General features: G+C 36.3%; 2 protein-coding genes, 1 long non-coding RNA gene and 1 pseudogene across 3 annotated transcripts; all 4 read left to right on the top strand.

Moving 5' to 3' along the window:
- The first annotated feature begins 53 nt into the window (after positions 1-53).
- On the top strand, positions 54-4,666 carry LOC123222813 (stress response protein NST1-like). Its single transcript, XM_044645779.1, is given in 13 exon segments — positions 54-337; positions 418-450; positions 678-773; positions 999-1,075; positions 1,703-1,782; positions 1,970-2,030; positions 2,552-2,619; positions 2,724-2,755; positions 2,758-2,804; positions 3,285-3,368; positions 3,471-3,548; positions 4,015-4,134; positions 4,320-4,666. Coding segments are annotated over 13 exon segments (990 nt in total). The 5' UTR covers positions 54-306; the 3' UTR covers positions 4,503-4,666.
- Positions 4,667-4,927: 261 nt separating this feature from the next.
- On the top strand, positions 4,928-5,747 carry LOC123223423 (G-type lectin S-receptor-like serine/threonine-protein kinase CES101). The gene is made up of 2 exons (XM_044646589.1): positions 4,928-5,639; positions 5,719-5,747. Exons 1-2 carry the CDS (start codon positions 4,928-4,930, stop codon positions 5,745-5,747), a joined length of 741 nt encoding a protein of 246 aa, XP_044502524.1.
- A 30-nt stretch (positions 5,748-5,777) lies between these two features.
- Positions 5,778-15,579, top strand: LOC123223422 (annotated as a pseudogene).
- On the top strand, positions 9,142-10,350 carry LOC123222815. The gene is made up of 2 exons (XR_006503718.1): positions 9,142-9,438; positions 10,064-10,350. It is a non-coding gene; the product is annotated as an uncharacterized LOC123222815 (long non-coding RNA).
- Positions 15,580-15,641: the final 62 nt, after the last annotated feature.

Below are 15,641 nucleotides of genomic sequence, written 5' to 3'. Positions count from 1 at the left end.
TATATATATATATATATATATATATATTTTTTAGTCAAACGGTTGAAATGACCTTCTATCACAGCGGAATGGCTGATTGGATGTCATTAAATAATAATCCCAAAACCAGATGAATCGGATGAAAGATGAGAAAGCCTACAAGGGCTCCAGGATCGAATCCAAAGCGTCACAAGAAAAGCGCAGTGGGACTAAGGTTCTTTACTTCTGAACAAGGCAACCACAAAGTATAAAGAAGAATCGGGAGCGGTTCTGGGGCATTCAGCTTTCTTTCCTTGGAACTTAGGACCAGTAAAGAATCAATCTTCAATGGCTTTCCATTATAAATTTTTCTTCCGCTGTAAGGTTTCTATACATCCCCTAAACTTTGAACACTCTCCAAGCCGTTTCAATCTCCTTTTTCTAACCAGTCGAAATCAGTCTACTTCTCATTTCCAATGCCGTCCGAGCAAGGTATGAATCTATATGTAAACGTTGCTTTTCCCTTAATACGAAGTTTCATCAAAATGAGCTAACTGTTTTATTGAGAGGCAGTTGAAAACCAGTATTTTTGGTTTAATAATGTTTAATCTGAAATAACAGTTTTAGGCTATTCGACAATAGTTTTCGATCTTTGCTACTATTTTACTCTAGTATGATTTCGATGCTTTATAAACTATCATTCTTGTACTTTCACGTAGAAACGACTGTTCTGGAAGTAAACCAGAAACTTCTCCGGGAGCTTGAAGAGATGGGATTCTCACTGGCCCGATCAGCACGAGCACTGCACTATTCTGGTGAGTCTTCATAAAGTAGATATGATATGTTCTCTACTTGAGCGTAATATGTGTTTCTACGAAGGAAAAGGGCTTCAAAGCTCATGAGCCTGAACAGGATTTGAGGTTCTATGGGATTCTTATAAAGCGTTTTAGTTTAAGAGGTGTAACTTTCACATGTCTTTTGGGCCTACATTATTTTCTATTCATTTGAAAGATGGAATTTTATTCTTTTCCTTCTATCAGGAAATTCTAGCATTGAGAATGCTATAAATTGGATCGTTGATAATGAGAATGCTGCAGATATTGATGAAATGCCCTTGGTATGTTTTTTCATTTTGACAGTCGCTTTTCTTAGTTACACTGCCCTTGGTTATTCATGGATAAGGTCTTCACAGTGGCTACTTAATATGTGAGATTCTAGAATGGAAGAGCTACCTCACGACCAGATTAATTTAGTTTATAGCAGCAAACTAGCAAAAGTATAAATTGAATGAAAAGACTATAAATATATCATGTAAAAGGCTAATAGATCATCTTAACGACAATTAAGAACCATGGCTATCTGCAAAGCTTGTCTCAGAAAATATAGGGATCATCAAAAGATTCAAAATGCTTCTGACTAACCAAAGTAAAAAAACCAAAAAAGGAGCTGCTTCTTAATAACTTGTCTGCTGGTTTGGTTAATTTTCCTTTTTCATGGCAACCACTTTGTTTGCATCGTGCTGCTGCTCTGTTTTGGTTCAAGCTTCCACAATTCGAAGGTTTGGTTTTTGTAAGGCTTGCTAGAGGATCTTCTCTTTTGTCAAACGAAAATCTTAAAATGTTTGACAAAGGTTATCATGTTCATAAACTAACATTAAATAATAGGGCATGAGACCTTTGGAGTATGTAATCTTTTTAGTACTGTCTAAGGATACTACTTGTCTCATATGTTCAATTCAATTCAGGTAGCAGTCAACATTGATATTGAGTTTCCTGAACCAGATTGTTCAACAGAAGAAATCAAAATGAAAGCACAGGAATTGAGGTTTCTTTTTTCTTTGAATGAGAGCCTCTGCAGCTTCTTATTCTCTCATTATCTCCAATTCCACACTTAGACTCTCTGGTTTTCTCACCTTTTATATTTTTTTTCTTGGTTGATATCTGACATTTTGAGATATATACGACTTCCCATTCTTCCTTTTTTAATTGTCAATAATGTTGCTTGTTCTTAGGGATCGAGCTCGACAGAAGAAAGAAGAAGAAGAAAAGAAATCAGACAGAGAAAGAGAAAAGGTAGTTTGCAGATGATTTATACCATTGGTTCTATGATGAATCCTTTATCTGATATTCTTGAATTATCCTCTGTTTCTTTTTCTGATTACTCTTTATCAAGTATGCATGGACAAGAATTCAGAAAGATGATTAACTTCCCAGCAGGGTTCAAATTCAATATTTCTATTCCCATTCCCATTCCCATTTTGGAAGATTCCAGTCTTAAAACTGTTACGGATATGTTATTTGTAGAGACATTTTCATTTGTAATATTATTTTACTTTTGAGAATTCTGTGAGTGCTAATGCTATCTTCCTCTATGATCTTATTACAGTATGCTATAATTTATCAAATTTAGTATTGCTTTTCAATAACTGCTCATCACCATGCTTTTAAATATTGATTCGGTATTATGTACTCTGTTTTAGAGTTCTGCTAAGGATGTTTTGCCAATTCTGAAAATTCAATCCCTTCTTTTGCTAATTTTAGCTTCCAAGCATCAAGGGTTTTAGTTTGATAACTGCCTTCTCTATGTTTTACAGGAAAGGATTCGAGCAGGTAAAGAGTTATTTGAAGCAAAGCGAACTGCAGAGGAGAATGAAAGAAAACGGTCTGTCTTGTTCCAATAATTCCTGCTTGAGTACAGTTTTATACCTACCTATCTAGCATGTCTTATTATTTCTCTTTTGACTTCTGGATGCACAATTTTATCAGCTTCATAGCCCTGAGGAAAGCAGAGAAAGAGGAAGAAAAAGAGCTAGGGAGAGAGTTCTTCAAAGGCTAGAAGCAGATAAGGTGTTTGTGGAATTCTTAGTACTGTATTTTGCATGACTGCGTGAAAATTAGATTTCATTCTTAGTAGATTAGACTTAAAATTTTATTTGTTTCAGATATTTAAAACACTTTTGCTATAGGAATATGTCTGTTTGAAAATATTTTAGAGTACTGTAAATTGCGATTGTTGGATAATTAAGGACCCAGCTAAAGTTGAAAACAGGGAAAAATATTAAAAAGAAAAAGGAATAAAAAAAGAAGTTCAAAACTTGGTTCTCAAGAGTTCAAAATATGGAGTTTCTGCTCTGGAAGGAGACTTAAGATACCAAGTAGGTAACGAAACACTGAGTATTCCTATGAAGTTAACATGCTTGCGTGAAAATGAATTTGAAACACACAAACACACCCATCTATCTATCTTAATTTAAGCAGTAATTTTTTCAGCTCTTAAAGTTCTCAAGACTGTTATGGCCTAAAAAAATTGTTTGCATGTCTTTATAGTTAGAAAGAAGACAGAAGCTTGGAATTCCATCAGAAAACTGTGCAGCTTTTAATCGCTTGACACCTGTTGTGCAAGATAAAATGGTATGGTGGCTAGGAAAAAGAAGATCCATGCATTTATAGAGTTTATGGCATCCCAAAATATGAGTTGACAGTGATTTCCTCTCGGTCTTGTTAAAATTGCAGGACTCTTTGCCTATTTTGTCTATTACAAAGCTTGACAATATGAGAGAATGTTTGAGGCATCTCAGGCGCAATTACAAGGTAAATTGCAACCGTTTAACATATTTTATTGTTAGTTGAAACAAGCTGAAGAGTTGGAAGTCATCTGCATGTAACTAGGCACATGTGCTTGTTCTGGAAGGGTAAAATTTTTCCTGTGAGATTATTTTGAAATTCATCAACTAGATGGTAAAGTCTACGAGATACATCCAGTTTTCAAAGAATCTTGTCAAATTTATGCATAACTAGAGATGGTTATGAATTATGAGTCTGTTGAAATGTCCAGATAAAACAGTAGGAATTCCAACTAATTTCAACTCCCTCAATATTAGAAGTTAACTGTCTCGTTTTTCGTTGATTCTCTTGGCTCTAGGCAATTGCTATCGTTATGATAATACAGTTAGACATGCTGCTTTGTTTGTAGTGTTGGGTTCTTATTTGACATACTGCTATCAATAGCCTTATTCTTCTCAATATTTATCATTCATTTTATCTTTTTTGGGTATAGAATGAGGATGCAAGAGTCAAAAGGGCCTTCCAAACTCTGTTGATTTATGTGGGAAATGTCGTAAAGAATCCTAATGAGGAAAAATTCAGGAAGATTCGACTGAGCAACCCATTATTCCAGGTAAGCTGAGAAACCATAGGTTGTGTTGATAAAGCTTCATCCTGGCTTCTGTAACTAACTGAAATTCGGACAAACTACTTTAAACCTCTTTAGAGATTAAGGTTGTCAATTTCAAGGCAACTTGTGGGTTTGTCCAAGTTTTTTACAAGACTTACTAACGCTTTCTTTCTGATCATTTTAAACAGGAACGAGTTGGAAGTTTGGAGGGAGGAACAGAATTTCTCGAGCTTTGCGGGTTTGAGAGAATTGAAGAGGACAGCTTCTTGTTTCTACCTCGTGACAAAGTTGACATAGCAACATTAAACTCAGCTGGGTCCCTAATAAGATCTGCAATGACAAATCCCTTCTTCGGACTTCTCAGTGGATAAAAGTTATTTATTTCATCAACCAGCCATGTGACTCCGGTCCAAAAACTTGGAAGAAAATTGGACACAGAAAAACTGAAAGATCTTTCATTAACTATCATATTGTTTATGCTTCTAAAATTTGGAAAAAGAATGTAAAAAAAAAAACCCATCCCTGGAAAATTAAATCGTCTCTCGTTACAGTGTGTGAATTGATTATTTATTAACACATCATTGTCAAATTAAAAAATCAAATTCCACCACAATGACTTTGAAATTCAATCAAGAGTCTAAATTTACTACCGCTGGATGCAATGCAAAGAATAACGCGGCATCAAACGTGGCAGCAGTTTTTTAATGATTAAAAAAACAAGTTGCGTGACTGACTAAAACACTGATATTGAAAATATAATAATAATAGACATCGAACAACTGAATCAACCTCAACAATGGCCACCTGTAAACTGTGCCGGAACGTTACAGTTTCTCTCCTCATTTTGCTGTGTTTCAGCACAGCACCAGCTTTTTTTGTTCATGCACAAGGAGTTGGAGATACCATTAAGCCTGGGGAAGTGCTCGAATTCTCTGACCAGCTTACTTCGGCTGATGGCAGATTCATTTTGGGCTTTTTCAACCCCTTGAATGCTGCTCACCGTTACTTGGGAATCTGGTATAAAGATGACCCCGATAACGTTGTATGGGTTGCTCACCCAACCAGTCCTCTATATGGAAGAAGCGGGAACCTCACCATGGATGCGGACGGCGTATTGAAGATTATGCAGAGTGGGAGCACAATTGCTTTGAATTCAAATCATGCGGCTGAGAACTCAACGGCGACCCTTGAGGATTCTGGCAATTTTGAGTTGACAGAATTGAATCCTGATGGATCTGCTAAACAGGTTTTGTGGCAAAGCTTTGATTTTCCTACTAACACGTTACTGCCTGGAATGAAACTAGGGGTTAACTTCCAAACCGGGCAAACTTGGTTTCTTACTTCCTGGTTAAGCCAACAAATAGCTACCCCTGGAACTTTTACCCTTGAGTGGAGCAACAGTTCTGGTAGTGGGCAACTCATTGCCAAACGCCGAGGAGATATCTACTGGAGAAGTGGGAGCTTGAACTTGAGTAGTGGGATCTTTGAGGACATTCGTGGGTCGCAGGGTAAATTTAATTTTAGCTATGTTTCTAACCAGAATGAGAGCTACTTCACATATTCTGTTCTTGATGGGAGTACTTCAAGGTTGGTCTTGGATGAAAAGGGGCAATTAGCAATCTTCTTACAGATGGTGTATGCTATGGATTATCAGGCTGTGTGATGTCAGAACCAACCTGCAGAAGTAGAGATGATCCCTTTGTTCCACAAATAGGTGTTTTTGATGGATCAGCCTATTTGTCTGACGATAATGTAAGCATTGGTTTAAGCGATTGTTGGACTAGATGCTGGAATGAATGTTCCTGTATTGGCTATAATACTCTCAACACAGATGGAACTGGATGTCAGTTATGGAATACAGATGTAAACTTTACAACAATTGAAACTAATGGGAGAATGCCTTATGTTCTAAGTTCAGCAGTGCCACCATCACCAAACAACTCATCGGGAAATGGTAATTGTCAGAATCTCTTTCTCTTCTCATATTTGCCTACTGGTGAATCTCACCCAGTTGCATGGTTAATATTATCCTGATTGTAATAAAACTGTGCTCCTTTTGTTTAGGGAAATGGTGGATGTGGGTCATCATTGCAGTTGCTGGTGTTTTGGTAATACTTAGCTTGGGCATCTTATGCTATTTGAGGAGAAAGAAACTCCAAAGTATGTAGTCACATCCATTCTTATACCATTCACCAATAATATTAATGTATTCAACATGGGAGAAGTAGTGGTTCTTTCTGACCGTGAATCTAAATAATACAGGGGACAAGGAGTGGAGAGAAGAAATTATATTATTGGAATTAATTGCTAATGGTACAAAAGAGAGTGGCAATGCCGGGAAGAAAGATCCTGATTTGAAAGTCTTCACTCTTGCTTCTATAACAGCAGCTACCAATGGGTTTTCAACTGAAAATACACTTGGAGTCGGTGGTTTTGGTCCTGTATATCAGGTAAATCTTGATACATCTACTAACAAAAATGAAAAATGCATGCATTTTCTGTTTGATGATTTTAGTTAAAAGTTTACTGTGTTATCGTAATTTCAGGGAAAATTGCCTGATGGGCAAGCAATAGCAGTAAAGAGGCTCTCCATGTGTTCTGCGCAAGGATTGGAGGAGTTCGAGAATGAACTCTTACTCCTGGCAAAACTCCAACACATTAATATCGTTAGACTTTTGGGTTGCTGTGTTGAAGGAGAAGAAAAGATGCTTATCTTCGAATTCATGCCTAACAAAAGCTTGGACTTCTTCCTCTTTGGTCTGCACCTGCACCATTCTTCAGCATCATATATTTGCTTTGCTGTATAGTTGTACTTGGAAAAAAATACTGACTGTAAAATCTTTTGCAGAACCAATGAAAAGGAAGCTCCTGGATTGGAAGAGACGGTACAAAATCATTGATGGAATTGCCCAAGGATTACTTTATTTGCATAAATATTCCAGGTTTAAAGTTATCCACAGGGATCTTAAGCCCAATAACATCTTGCTTGATGATGATATGAACCCCAAAATTTCTGATTTTAGTATGGCCAAAATTTTTGGTCGACATGAATATGAAGCAAATACTGATAGAATTGTTGGAACATAGTAAGTAAACCTTAGTTCACCAATGAATAATTGCAAAAAATTTTCCTATCATTGATTGATTTTGAGGATTAAAATATTTTCAACATTTTGATTTGCAGTGGTTACATATCCCCTGAGTATATCAGGGAGGGTATTTTTTCAGAGAAGTCAGATGTATACAGTTTTGGAGTCTTATTGTTGGAGATAGTCAGTGGCAGGAAAAACAGCGCCATTTATGATGACCTGATTGCCCCATGGATTTAGTTGGAATTGTAAGCCACCTCAATATCTCAATATACATTCATTGCTAGATATATATTTCAACTGTTTCAGCCTTCTTTATACATGGTGTGGTTGTTACAGATTTGGCAGCTATGGAGAGAAGGAAGAATAGTGGAGCTAATGGATATGGACCCAACAATGGCCGATTCCTGCGATAGGTCCCAAGTCCTAAGATGCATTCATGTTGGTCTTCTGTGCGTACAGGATTCTGCAGTGGATAGGCCAAGCATGGCTGATGTCATTTCTATGCTCTTCAATGAAACGGTGCCGCTTCCTACACCAAAACAAATCGCATTTTACACTCAACAGAAGCTTTCTGAGCAAGATAGTTGTTCAGTAAGTGTGTCTTCTATTTCGGAAACGGAGGGCCGGTGAAGCCAGAAACTTGAAAGAAATTGGACTTCGGAGAAACAAGTGTATTACGCTCTCATGATTATTTCTTAATTTTGTATTAATTAGAAATTGGGGAGAAGAGGCTTTTTAAGATTAGGATCTGTTTTTTGGTCTTTAATTGAAGGAGAGGATTTATTTTTGTTGCCATAAATTAAGTGCCTGTGTAACGTTTTGTGGGATAGAAAAATAATTAAGGTTATAACCGATAGAATTCTATTGAAATACAAATAATTAAGGCTGTGATATCTTATTATTCTATAAATAAAATTAAATGAATATCTGGAAGATAGTTTGAGTAATTCTAGAGAAAATTTTATGTATAAAAGAATATAGATTTAAAATTTTTTAATAATATATTTTAATATCAAAATTTTAATTTGTTATGTCAAAAATTTGTTTTTTTCCAATATGAGTGCTAAATTAATACTAGCATTACAACACGGTGCGCATCATTTGTTTATGTTTTTGGTAAGTGGGATGATTTGATTGTCTATTGCTGGCCGTTCTAGGAGTAAAGCTTCTCTTCATTTAACATCCACGTCTCGACAGTGTAGCCCATGCATTGGTCCACTTTCTCTTCTCCAAATTGTTGCCATGGTTGGAGACTTAAAAAAAAAAAAAAAGGGAAGAGACTAGCATATCTAATAAATTTAAATAAAATGGGTAGTATATAAATGTGTGAATTAGGTTTTAATACAAGTTAATTAATTTTATATAATATAAATTTTATTTTTTACACTTATAAATCTAATATATATTTATGATATGGTATTAGAGTACAAGTCTAACTACGGGTTAACAATCTAAAATATTTTTAGATATAAGTGACAACACATCCACTCAAAAATCTAGATGATAACACTTAAGTGAGGATGTTGAAGACTCAAATAAAAAAAAAAAAAAAGTCTCATATCTAATAAACTTGAATAAAATGAGTGGTATATAAGTATATGAATTAAACTTTAACACAAATTAATTAATTTTGTATATTATAAATTTTAATATCCACACTTATAAATCATCCAAATATAAATTTCCAACAGCCGCCAACATTCCAACAACCCAATATATATTTCCAAATAGCGGCCAACAAAGAGACCCGCGATCCCATAGAAGGACATCACAATCCCGTGTAGATTTGCTGAGACGGAAAGATGACTAGAAATTCCAATCAATAAGAATCCTAATGAACCTAAAAAAAGGATAAAGGCCCAGCAGAAATTACTTGTTTTCTGATAGCCCAATATATATTTCCAACAGCTGTTGTGATTGTGAACTCTGGAATCATTCAGCTGCTAATAAATTTCAGCACTGACTTGAAATCCTTAAAACTAAATTATTTATTCTGCGGCATTCCCTTCGTTTTATGACTTTTTCTCCCTAGAATCTCATTTTTCATGTGCGCAAGTTAGCCCACTCAAGTTAAGGGTTTAGGGTTTGAGTTTTAAGATACGAAGATGTACGCTGATCAAGTGGAGGCTGCAGCCATGTGGTCAGTTAAGGACCATCTAAAAGGCAATTCCACTCCTAACAACTTTACTCGCAGGCGATCGATCATTGGCAAAAGGTTCGTTTTCTCTCTATTCATACCATTATGTGCCAAGTCATTTAACTTAAACTATATTTAAGAAAACTGCCCTTTTTTTTTTTTATAATGACCTAATCTTATTTAAAAAATGTAGTATAGTTATAACTAATTACGAGTTGCTTTGTTAATATTGAGATTATCTTTAGAATTGGCCACATGACTTGATTTTATCAGTTTTCAGGTGATATGTTGTTTAATTTTCCCAGTGCATGCATCAGATAAGGGTTTAGAAAGTTAGAATTGGAAGGGCGTGTAGTTCTCTTTGTTTGTTTGTGCCATTGTAGTTCCTACAATTTAGGATCAGACGTGGATCAGAATGGAATTAAGAAAGATGTAATACACTTGTTTCTTTCTCTAAATATAAGCATTTATTTTAGAAAAAGGAAACAATTCCTGTGAATTGTTTTTTTCTTTCTTCATGAGATTTATTCTTATTCCCACTTTTGTCATATACCTAGATTTCTAAGTTGAAATCTCATATCTTTTGCTGTGTGATGATTTTACAAATTCTAGTTGTTTCTTTTTATTAGCAAAATTGGTTCTTCACTCACAATTTTGAGGTCAAATTCGTGTATAACTCAAAACAGGGTATTGTGTTTTGCAGGCAGAGGCAAGGCAACAAGTGGGAACATAATCTTTATGACAGTGATGAACGTCAAGTTTCAAGTATGGATTGACTACGAAACAATAACTTGGAACTAAATTGTTACTATTCTTGGATGCAATTGTTGAGCTGTATTTTATCATATTAGGAAGGCTATCAAACCATCTTAGGATAAAATATGTATTTTAGGGTTTTGATTTAATTTGTTTCCTCCTATATCTTCTTTGTAACTGTATATTTATAATATTATGCACTTTATCAATATAAAAAAACAATATTTTGAATTCTTTTATTATGTTTTCCTCATTCTCTTTGAATTCACATGGCATCAGAGCCTAGATTAGGCATTTAAAATTTTTTTGGCGTTCTCAACTCAGTTTTCGATGAATCCAAGTCCTTTCTCGACTGTTTCCTCGATCAGCAAGCCTCTGTCATTTTTTGGTGATCGTGCTTATACTAGTGCGACCAGGATTATCTCATTGACAAATCCGTCAAAGGAGCATCATCGTTCATGGCCTCAGGCGCCTCCGCGTGTCGCTTGTTCTTTAAGTACCTTCCATTGTTGATTTCCTGTTCCAACAACCGTGCGACGACACCGCTTCTCCCGTTGAACTCAGACGACGCCAACAAGTCTATCTGTGGTGAGCTTGCCATCATCGGATGTCAAAATCTACTGCACGCATCAGCCTTTTTCTCCTTGGGACGTGATCTTTGATCTACAGTTTCAACGCGCGTGGGACTACACTGTCGTCGTCAATCGACTCAAAAGAAGTCGGTGATCATTTTTTTTGAAGACCCATCTCCATTAGTTGTTGAACGCGTCGCTAGTGATGTCACCAAAAAGCTCCTCCACCGTTCACACACCCAGAAGTTGTCTCTCAGTATTCAATAGACTTCTTATCAGTTTTGTTAGCCCTGGTTGCTCTGAATCTTCACTTTTCTTTAGAAAGCTTCTTTCATTCTCTGTTTTATGATTCATCTTGTCCATTGAGAGCTTCAAACCAAGTTCTATCTTTCCCTTTAATTTTCTTCCAGTAATTACTACGGAAAAATTAATAGAGAACAATAATTATACCTCACGGGTTGCATTCGTTAAATTATGATGCATTGGACAAGGTCTTGAAGGCCAACTCACTGAGAGGGCTGAAAATATTATATCCGATAAAACTATATGGACTAGGATTGATGCATTGTTATGTAGTATGCTATGAAATACCATTGATCCTTAACTTCATTATATTTTTAAAGCTTATAGGACATGCAATAACATATGAACTCAAGTCAAACTCTTATACACCAATGATATTCAATAGTTATATTTTGTTATATCGAATTTGGATACTTTAAAACAACAAAGAATGAGCATGTTTGACTTTTTGGGTTGGATGACATCCCTATACACCAATGATATCCAATAGTCAAAAGGGCCTTCCAAACTCTGTTGATTTATGTGGGAAATGTTGTAAAGAATCCTAATGAAGAAAAATTCAGGAAGATTGGACTAAGCAACCCATTTTTCCAGGTAAGCTGAGAATCCATAGGTTGTGTTGATAAAGCTTCATCCTGGCTTCTGTAACTAACTGAAATTCGGACAGACTACTTTAAACCTCTTTAGAGATTAGGGTTGTCAATTTCAAGGCAACTTGTAGGTTCGTCCAAGTTTTTTACAAGACTTACTAACGCATTCTTTCTGATCATTTTAAACAGGAACGAGTTGGAAGTTTGGAGGGAGGAACAGAATTTCTTGAGCTTTGCGGGTTTGAGAGAATTGAAGAGGACAGCTTCTTGTTTCTTCCTCGTGACATTAAACTCAGCTGGGGCCCTAATAAGATCTGCAATGACAAATCCCTTCTTCGGACTTCTCAGTGGATAAAAGAGATTTGTTCCACTAACCAGTTATGCGACTCGGGTCCAAAAACTTGAAAGAAAATTGGATACAGAAAAACTGAAAGTTCTTTCATTAACTATCTACTGTTTATGCTTCTAAAATTTGGAAAAAGAATGTAAAAAAAAAAAAAAAACCCATCCCTGGAAAATTAAATCTTCTCTAGTTGCATTGTGTTGTGTGAATTGATTATTTATTAATGCATCATTGTCAATTGAAAAAAATCAAATGCCACCACAATGACTTTGAAATTCAATCAAGAGTCTAAATTCACTACACCTGGATGCCATGCAAAGATTTACGCCGCATCAAATGTGGCGGCAGTTTTTTTAATTATTAAAAAAACAAGTTACTTGAATTTCTAAAACACGGAAATTGAAAATTCTTCATGTTCTTTTCAAAGGTTGACCAAAACTTGACTAGTCAAATTTAACGTCAAACAATGTAACGTATAATTATAGACATCGAACAACTGAAGCAACCTCAACAATGGCCACCTGCAAACTGTGCCTGAACATAACAGTTTCTCTCTTCATTTTGCTATGTTTCAGCAAAGCACCAACTTTGTTCGTTCAAGCACAGGGAGTTAGAGACACCATTAAGCCTGGGGAAGTGCTTGAATTCGCTGACCAACTTACTTCGGCTGATGGCAGATTCATTTTAGGCTTTTTCAACCCCTTAAATGCTGCTCACCGTTACTTGGGAATCTGGTATAAAGATGACCCCAATAACGTTGTATGGGTTGCTCACCCAACCAGTCCTTTATATGGAAGAAGCGGGAACCTCACCATGGATGCGGACGGCGTATTGAAGATTATGCAGAGTGAAGGGAGCACAATTGCTTTGAATTCAAATCAAGCGGCTGAGAACTCAACGGCAACCCTTGAGGATTCTGGCAATTTTGAGTTGAGAGAATTGAATCCTGATGGATCTGCTAAACAGGTTTTGTGGCAAAGCTTTGATTTTCCTACTAACACGTTATTGCCTGGAATGAAACTAGGGGTTAACTTCCAAACTGGGCAAACTTGGTTTCTTACTTCCTGGTTAAGCCAACAAATAGCTACCCCTGGTACTTTTACCCTCGAGTGGAGCAACAGTTCTGGTAGTGGGCAACTCATTGCCAGACGCCGAGGAGATATCTACTGGAGAAGTGGGAGCTTGAACTTGAGTAGTGGGATCTTTGAGGACGTTCGTGGGTCGCAGGGTAAACTTAAATTTAGCTATGTTTCTAACCAGAATGAGAGCTACTTCACATATTCTGTTCTTGATGGGAGTACTTCAAGGTTGGTCTTGGATGAAAAGGGAGCAATTAGCAATCTTCTTACATATGGTGTATGCTATGGATTATCAGGCTGTGTGATGTCAGAACCAACCTGCAGAAGTAGAGATGATCCCTTTGTTCCACAAATAGGTGTTTTTGATGGATCAGCCTATTTGTCTGACGATAATGTAAGCATTGGTTTAAGCGATTGTTGGACTAGATGCTGGAATGAATGTTCCTGTATTGGCTATAATACTCTCAACACAGATGGAACGGGATGTCAATTATGGAATACAGATGTAAACTTTACAACAACTGAAACTAATGGGAGAATGCCTTATGTTCTAAGTTCAGCAGTGCCACCATCACCAAGCAACTCATCAGGAAATGGTAATAGTCAGAATCTCTTTCTCTTCTCATATTTGCCAACTTGTGAACCTCACCCAGTTGCATGGTTAATATTATCCTAATTGTAATAAAACTGTGCTCCTTTTGTTTAGAGAAATGGTGGATGTGGCTCCTCATTGCAGTTGCTGGTGTTTTGGTAATACTTAGCTTGGGCTTCTTATGCTATTTGAGAAGAAAGAAACTGCAAAGTATGTAGTTATATCCTTTCTTATACCATTCACCAATAATATTAATGTATTCACCATGGGAGAAGTAGTGGTTCTGACCATGAATCTAAATAATACAGGGGACAAGGAGAGTAGAGAAGAAAATATATTATTGGAATTAATTGCTAATGAAACAAAAGAGAGTGGCAATGCCGGGAAGAAAGATCCTGATTTGAAAGTCTTCACTTTTGCTTCTATAACAGCAGCTACCAATGAATTTTCAACTGAAAATAAACTTGGGGAGGGTGGTTTTGGTCCTGTATATAAGGTAAATCTTGATACATCTACTAACAAAAATGAAAAATGCATGCATTTTCTGTTTGATGATTTTAACTTAAAAGTTTACTGTGTTATCGTAATTTCAGGGAAAATTGCCTGAGGGGCAAGAAATAGCAGTAAAGAGGCTCTCCGGGAGTTCTGGGCAAGGATTGGTGGAGTTCAAGAATGAACTATTGCTCATAGCAAAACTCCAACACATGAATCTCGTTAGACTTTTGGGTGGTTGTGTTAAAGGAGAAGAAAAGATGCTTATCTATGAATTCATGCCTAACAAAAGCTTGGACTTCTTCCTCTTTGGTCTGCACCTGCACCATTCTTCAGCTTCATATATTTGCTTTGCTGTATAGTTGGAAAAAAATACTGAATGTAAAAACTTTTTGCAGAACCAACGAGAAGGGAGCTCTTGGATTGGAAGAGACGGTACAAAATCATTGATGGAGTTGCTCAAGGATTACTTTATTTGCATAAATATTCCAGGCTCAGAATTATCCACAGAGATCTTAAAGCCAGTAACATCTTGCTTGATGATGATATGAACCCCAAAATTTCTGATTTTGGTATGGCCAGAATTTTTGGTCGACATGAATCTGAAGCAAATACTAATAGAGTTGTTGGAACATAGTAAGTAAACCTTAGTCCACCAATGAATAATTGCTAAAACTTTTCCTATTATTGATTGATTCTGAGGATTAAAATATATTCAACATTTTGATCTGCAGTGGTTACATGTCTCCTGAGTATGCCATGGAGGGGAATTTTTCAGAGAAGTCAGATGTATACAGTTTTGGAGTCTTATTGTTGGAGATAGTCAGTGGCAGGAAAAACAGCACCATTTATTATGACCTTGATCGCCCCATGAATTTAGTTGGATTTGTAAGCCACCTCAATATCTCAAATACATTCATTGCTATATATATTTTCACTGTTTCAGCCTTCTTTATACATGGTGTGGTTGTTGCAGACTTGGCAGCTATGGAGAGATGGAAGAATAGTGGAGCTAATAGATCCAACAATGGCTGATTCCTGCGATAGGTCCCGAGTCCTAAGATGCATTCATGTGGGTCTTTTGTGCGTACAGGAATATGCAGTGTATAGGCCAAGCATGGCTGATGTCATTTCTATGCTCTTCAATGAAACGGTGCCGCTTCCTACACCAAAACCAAGCGCATATAACACTCAACAGAAACTTTTTGAGCAAGAGAGTTGTTCAGTAAGTGTGTCTTCTATTTCGGAAACGGAGGGCCGGTGAAGCCAGAAACTTGAAGAAATTGGACTTCGGAGAAACAAGTGTATTATGCTTTCATGATTGTTTCTTAATTTTGTATTAATTAGAAATTGGGGAGAAGAGGAATTTTTAGATTAGGATCTTTTTTTTTGGTTTTAATTGAAGGAGTGGATTTGTTTTTGTTGCCATAAATTGAATGCCTTAGCAACATTTGGTGGGATAAAAAAAGATTTAAGGTCATCATCATTGAAATTCTATTGTAATGTAAATAATTAAGATAGTAATGTGTTATTATTCTAACAATAAAATTAAAT

Source organism: Mangifera indica, chromosome 8, assembly GCF_011075055.1.
Source record: "Mangifera indica cultivar Alphonso chromosome 8, CATAS_Mindica_2.1, whole genome shotgun sequence".
NCBI classification, from domain to species: Eukaryota; Viridiplantae; Streptophyta; class Magnoliopsida; order Sapindales; family Anacardiaceae; genus Mangifera; species Mangifera indica.
This window is presented reverse-complemented; position numbering and strand designations above follow the sequence as displayed.

What these genes read in the sequence shown, in the direction of transcription:
- LOC123223423 (XM_044646589.1), top strand. Translation starts at nt 4,928, where the DNA reads ATGGCCACCTGTAAACTGTGCCGGAACGTTACAGTTTCTCTCCTCATT. An exon ending in GGACATTCGTGGGTCGCAGG is followed by an intron (nt 5,640 to 5,718) that starts GTAAATTTAATT and finishes GAGTACTTCAAG; the next exon opens with GTTGGTCTTGGATGAAAAGG.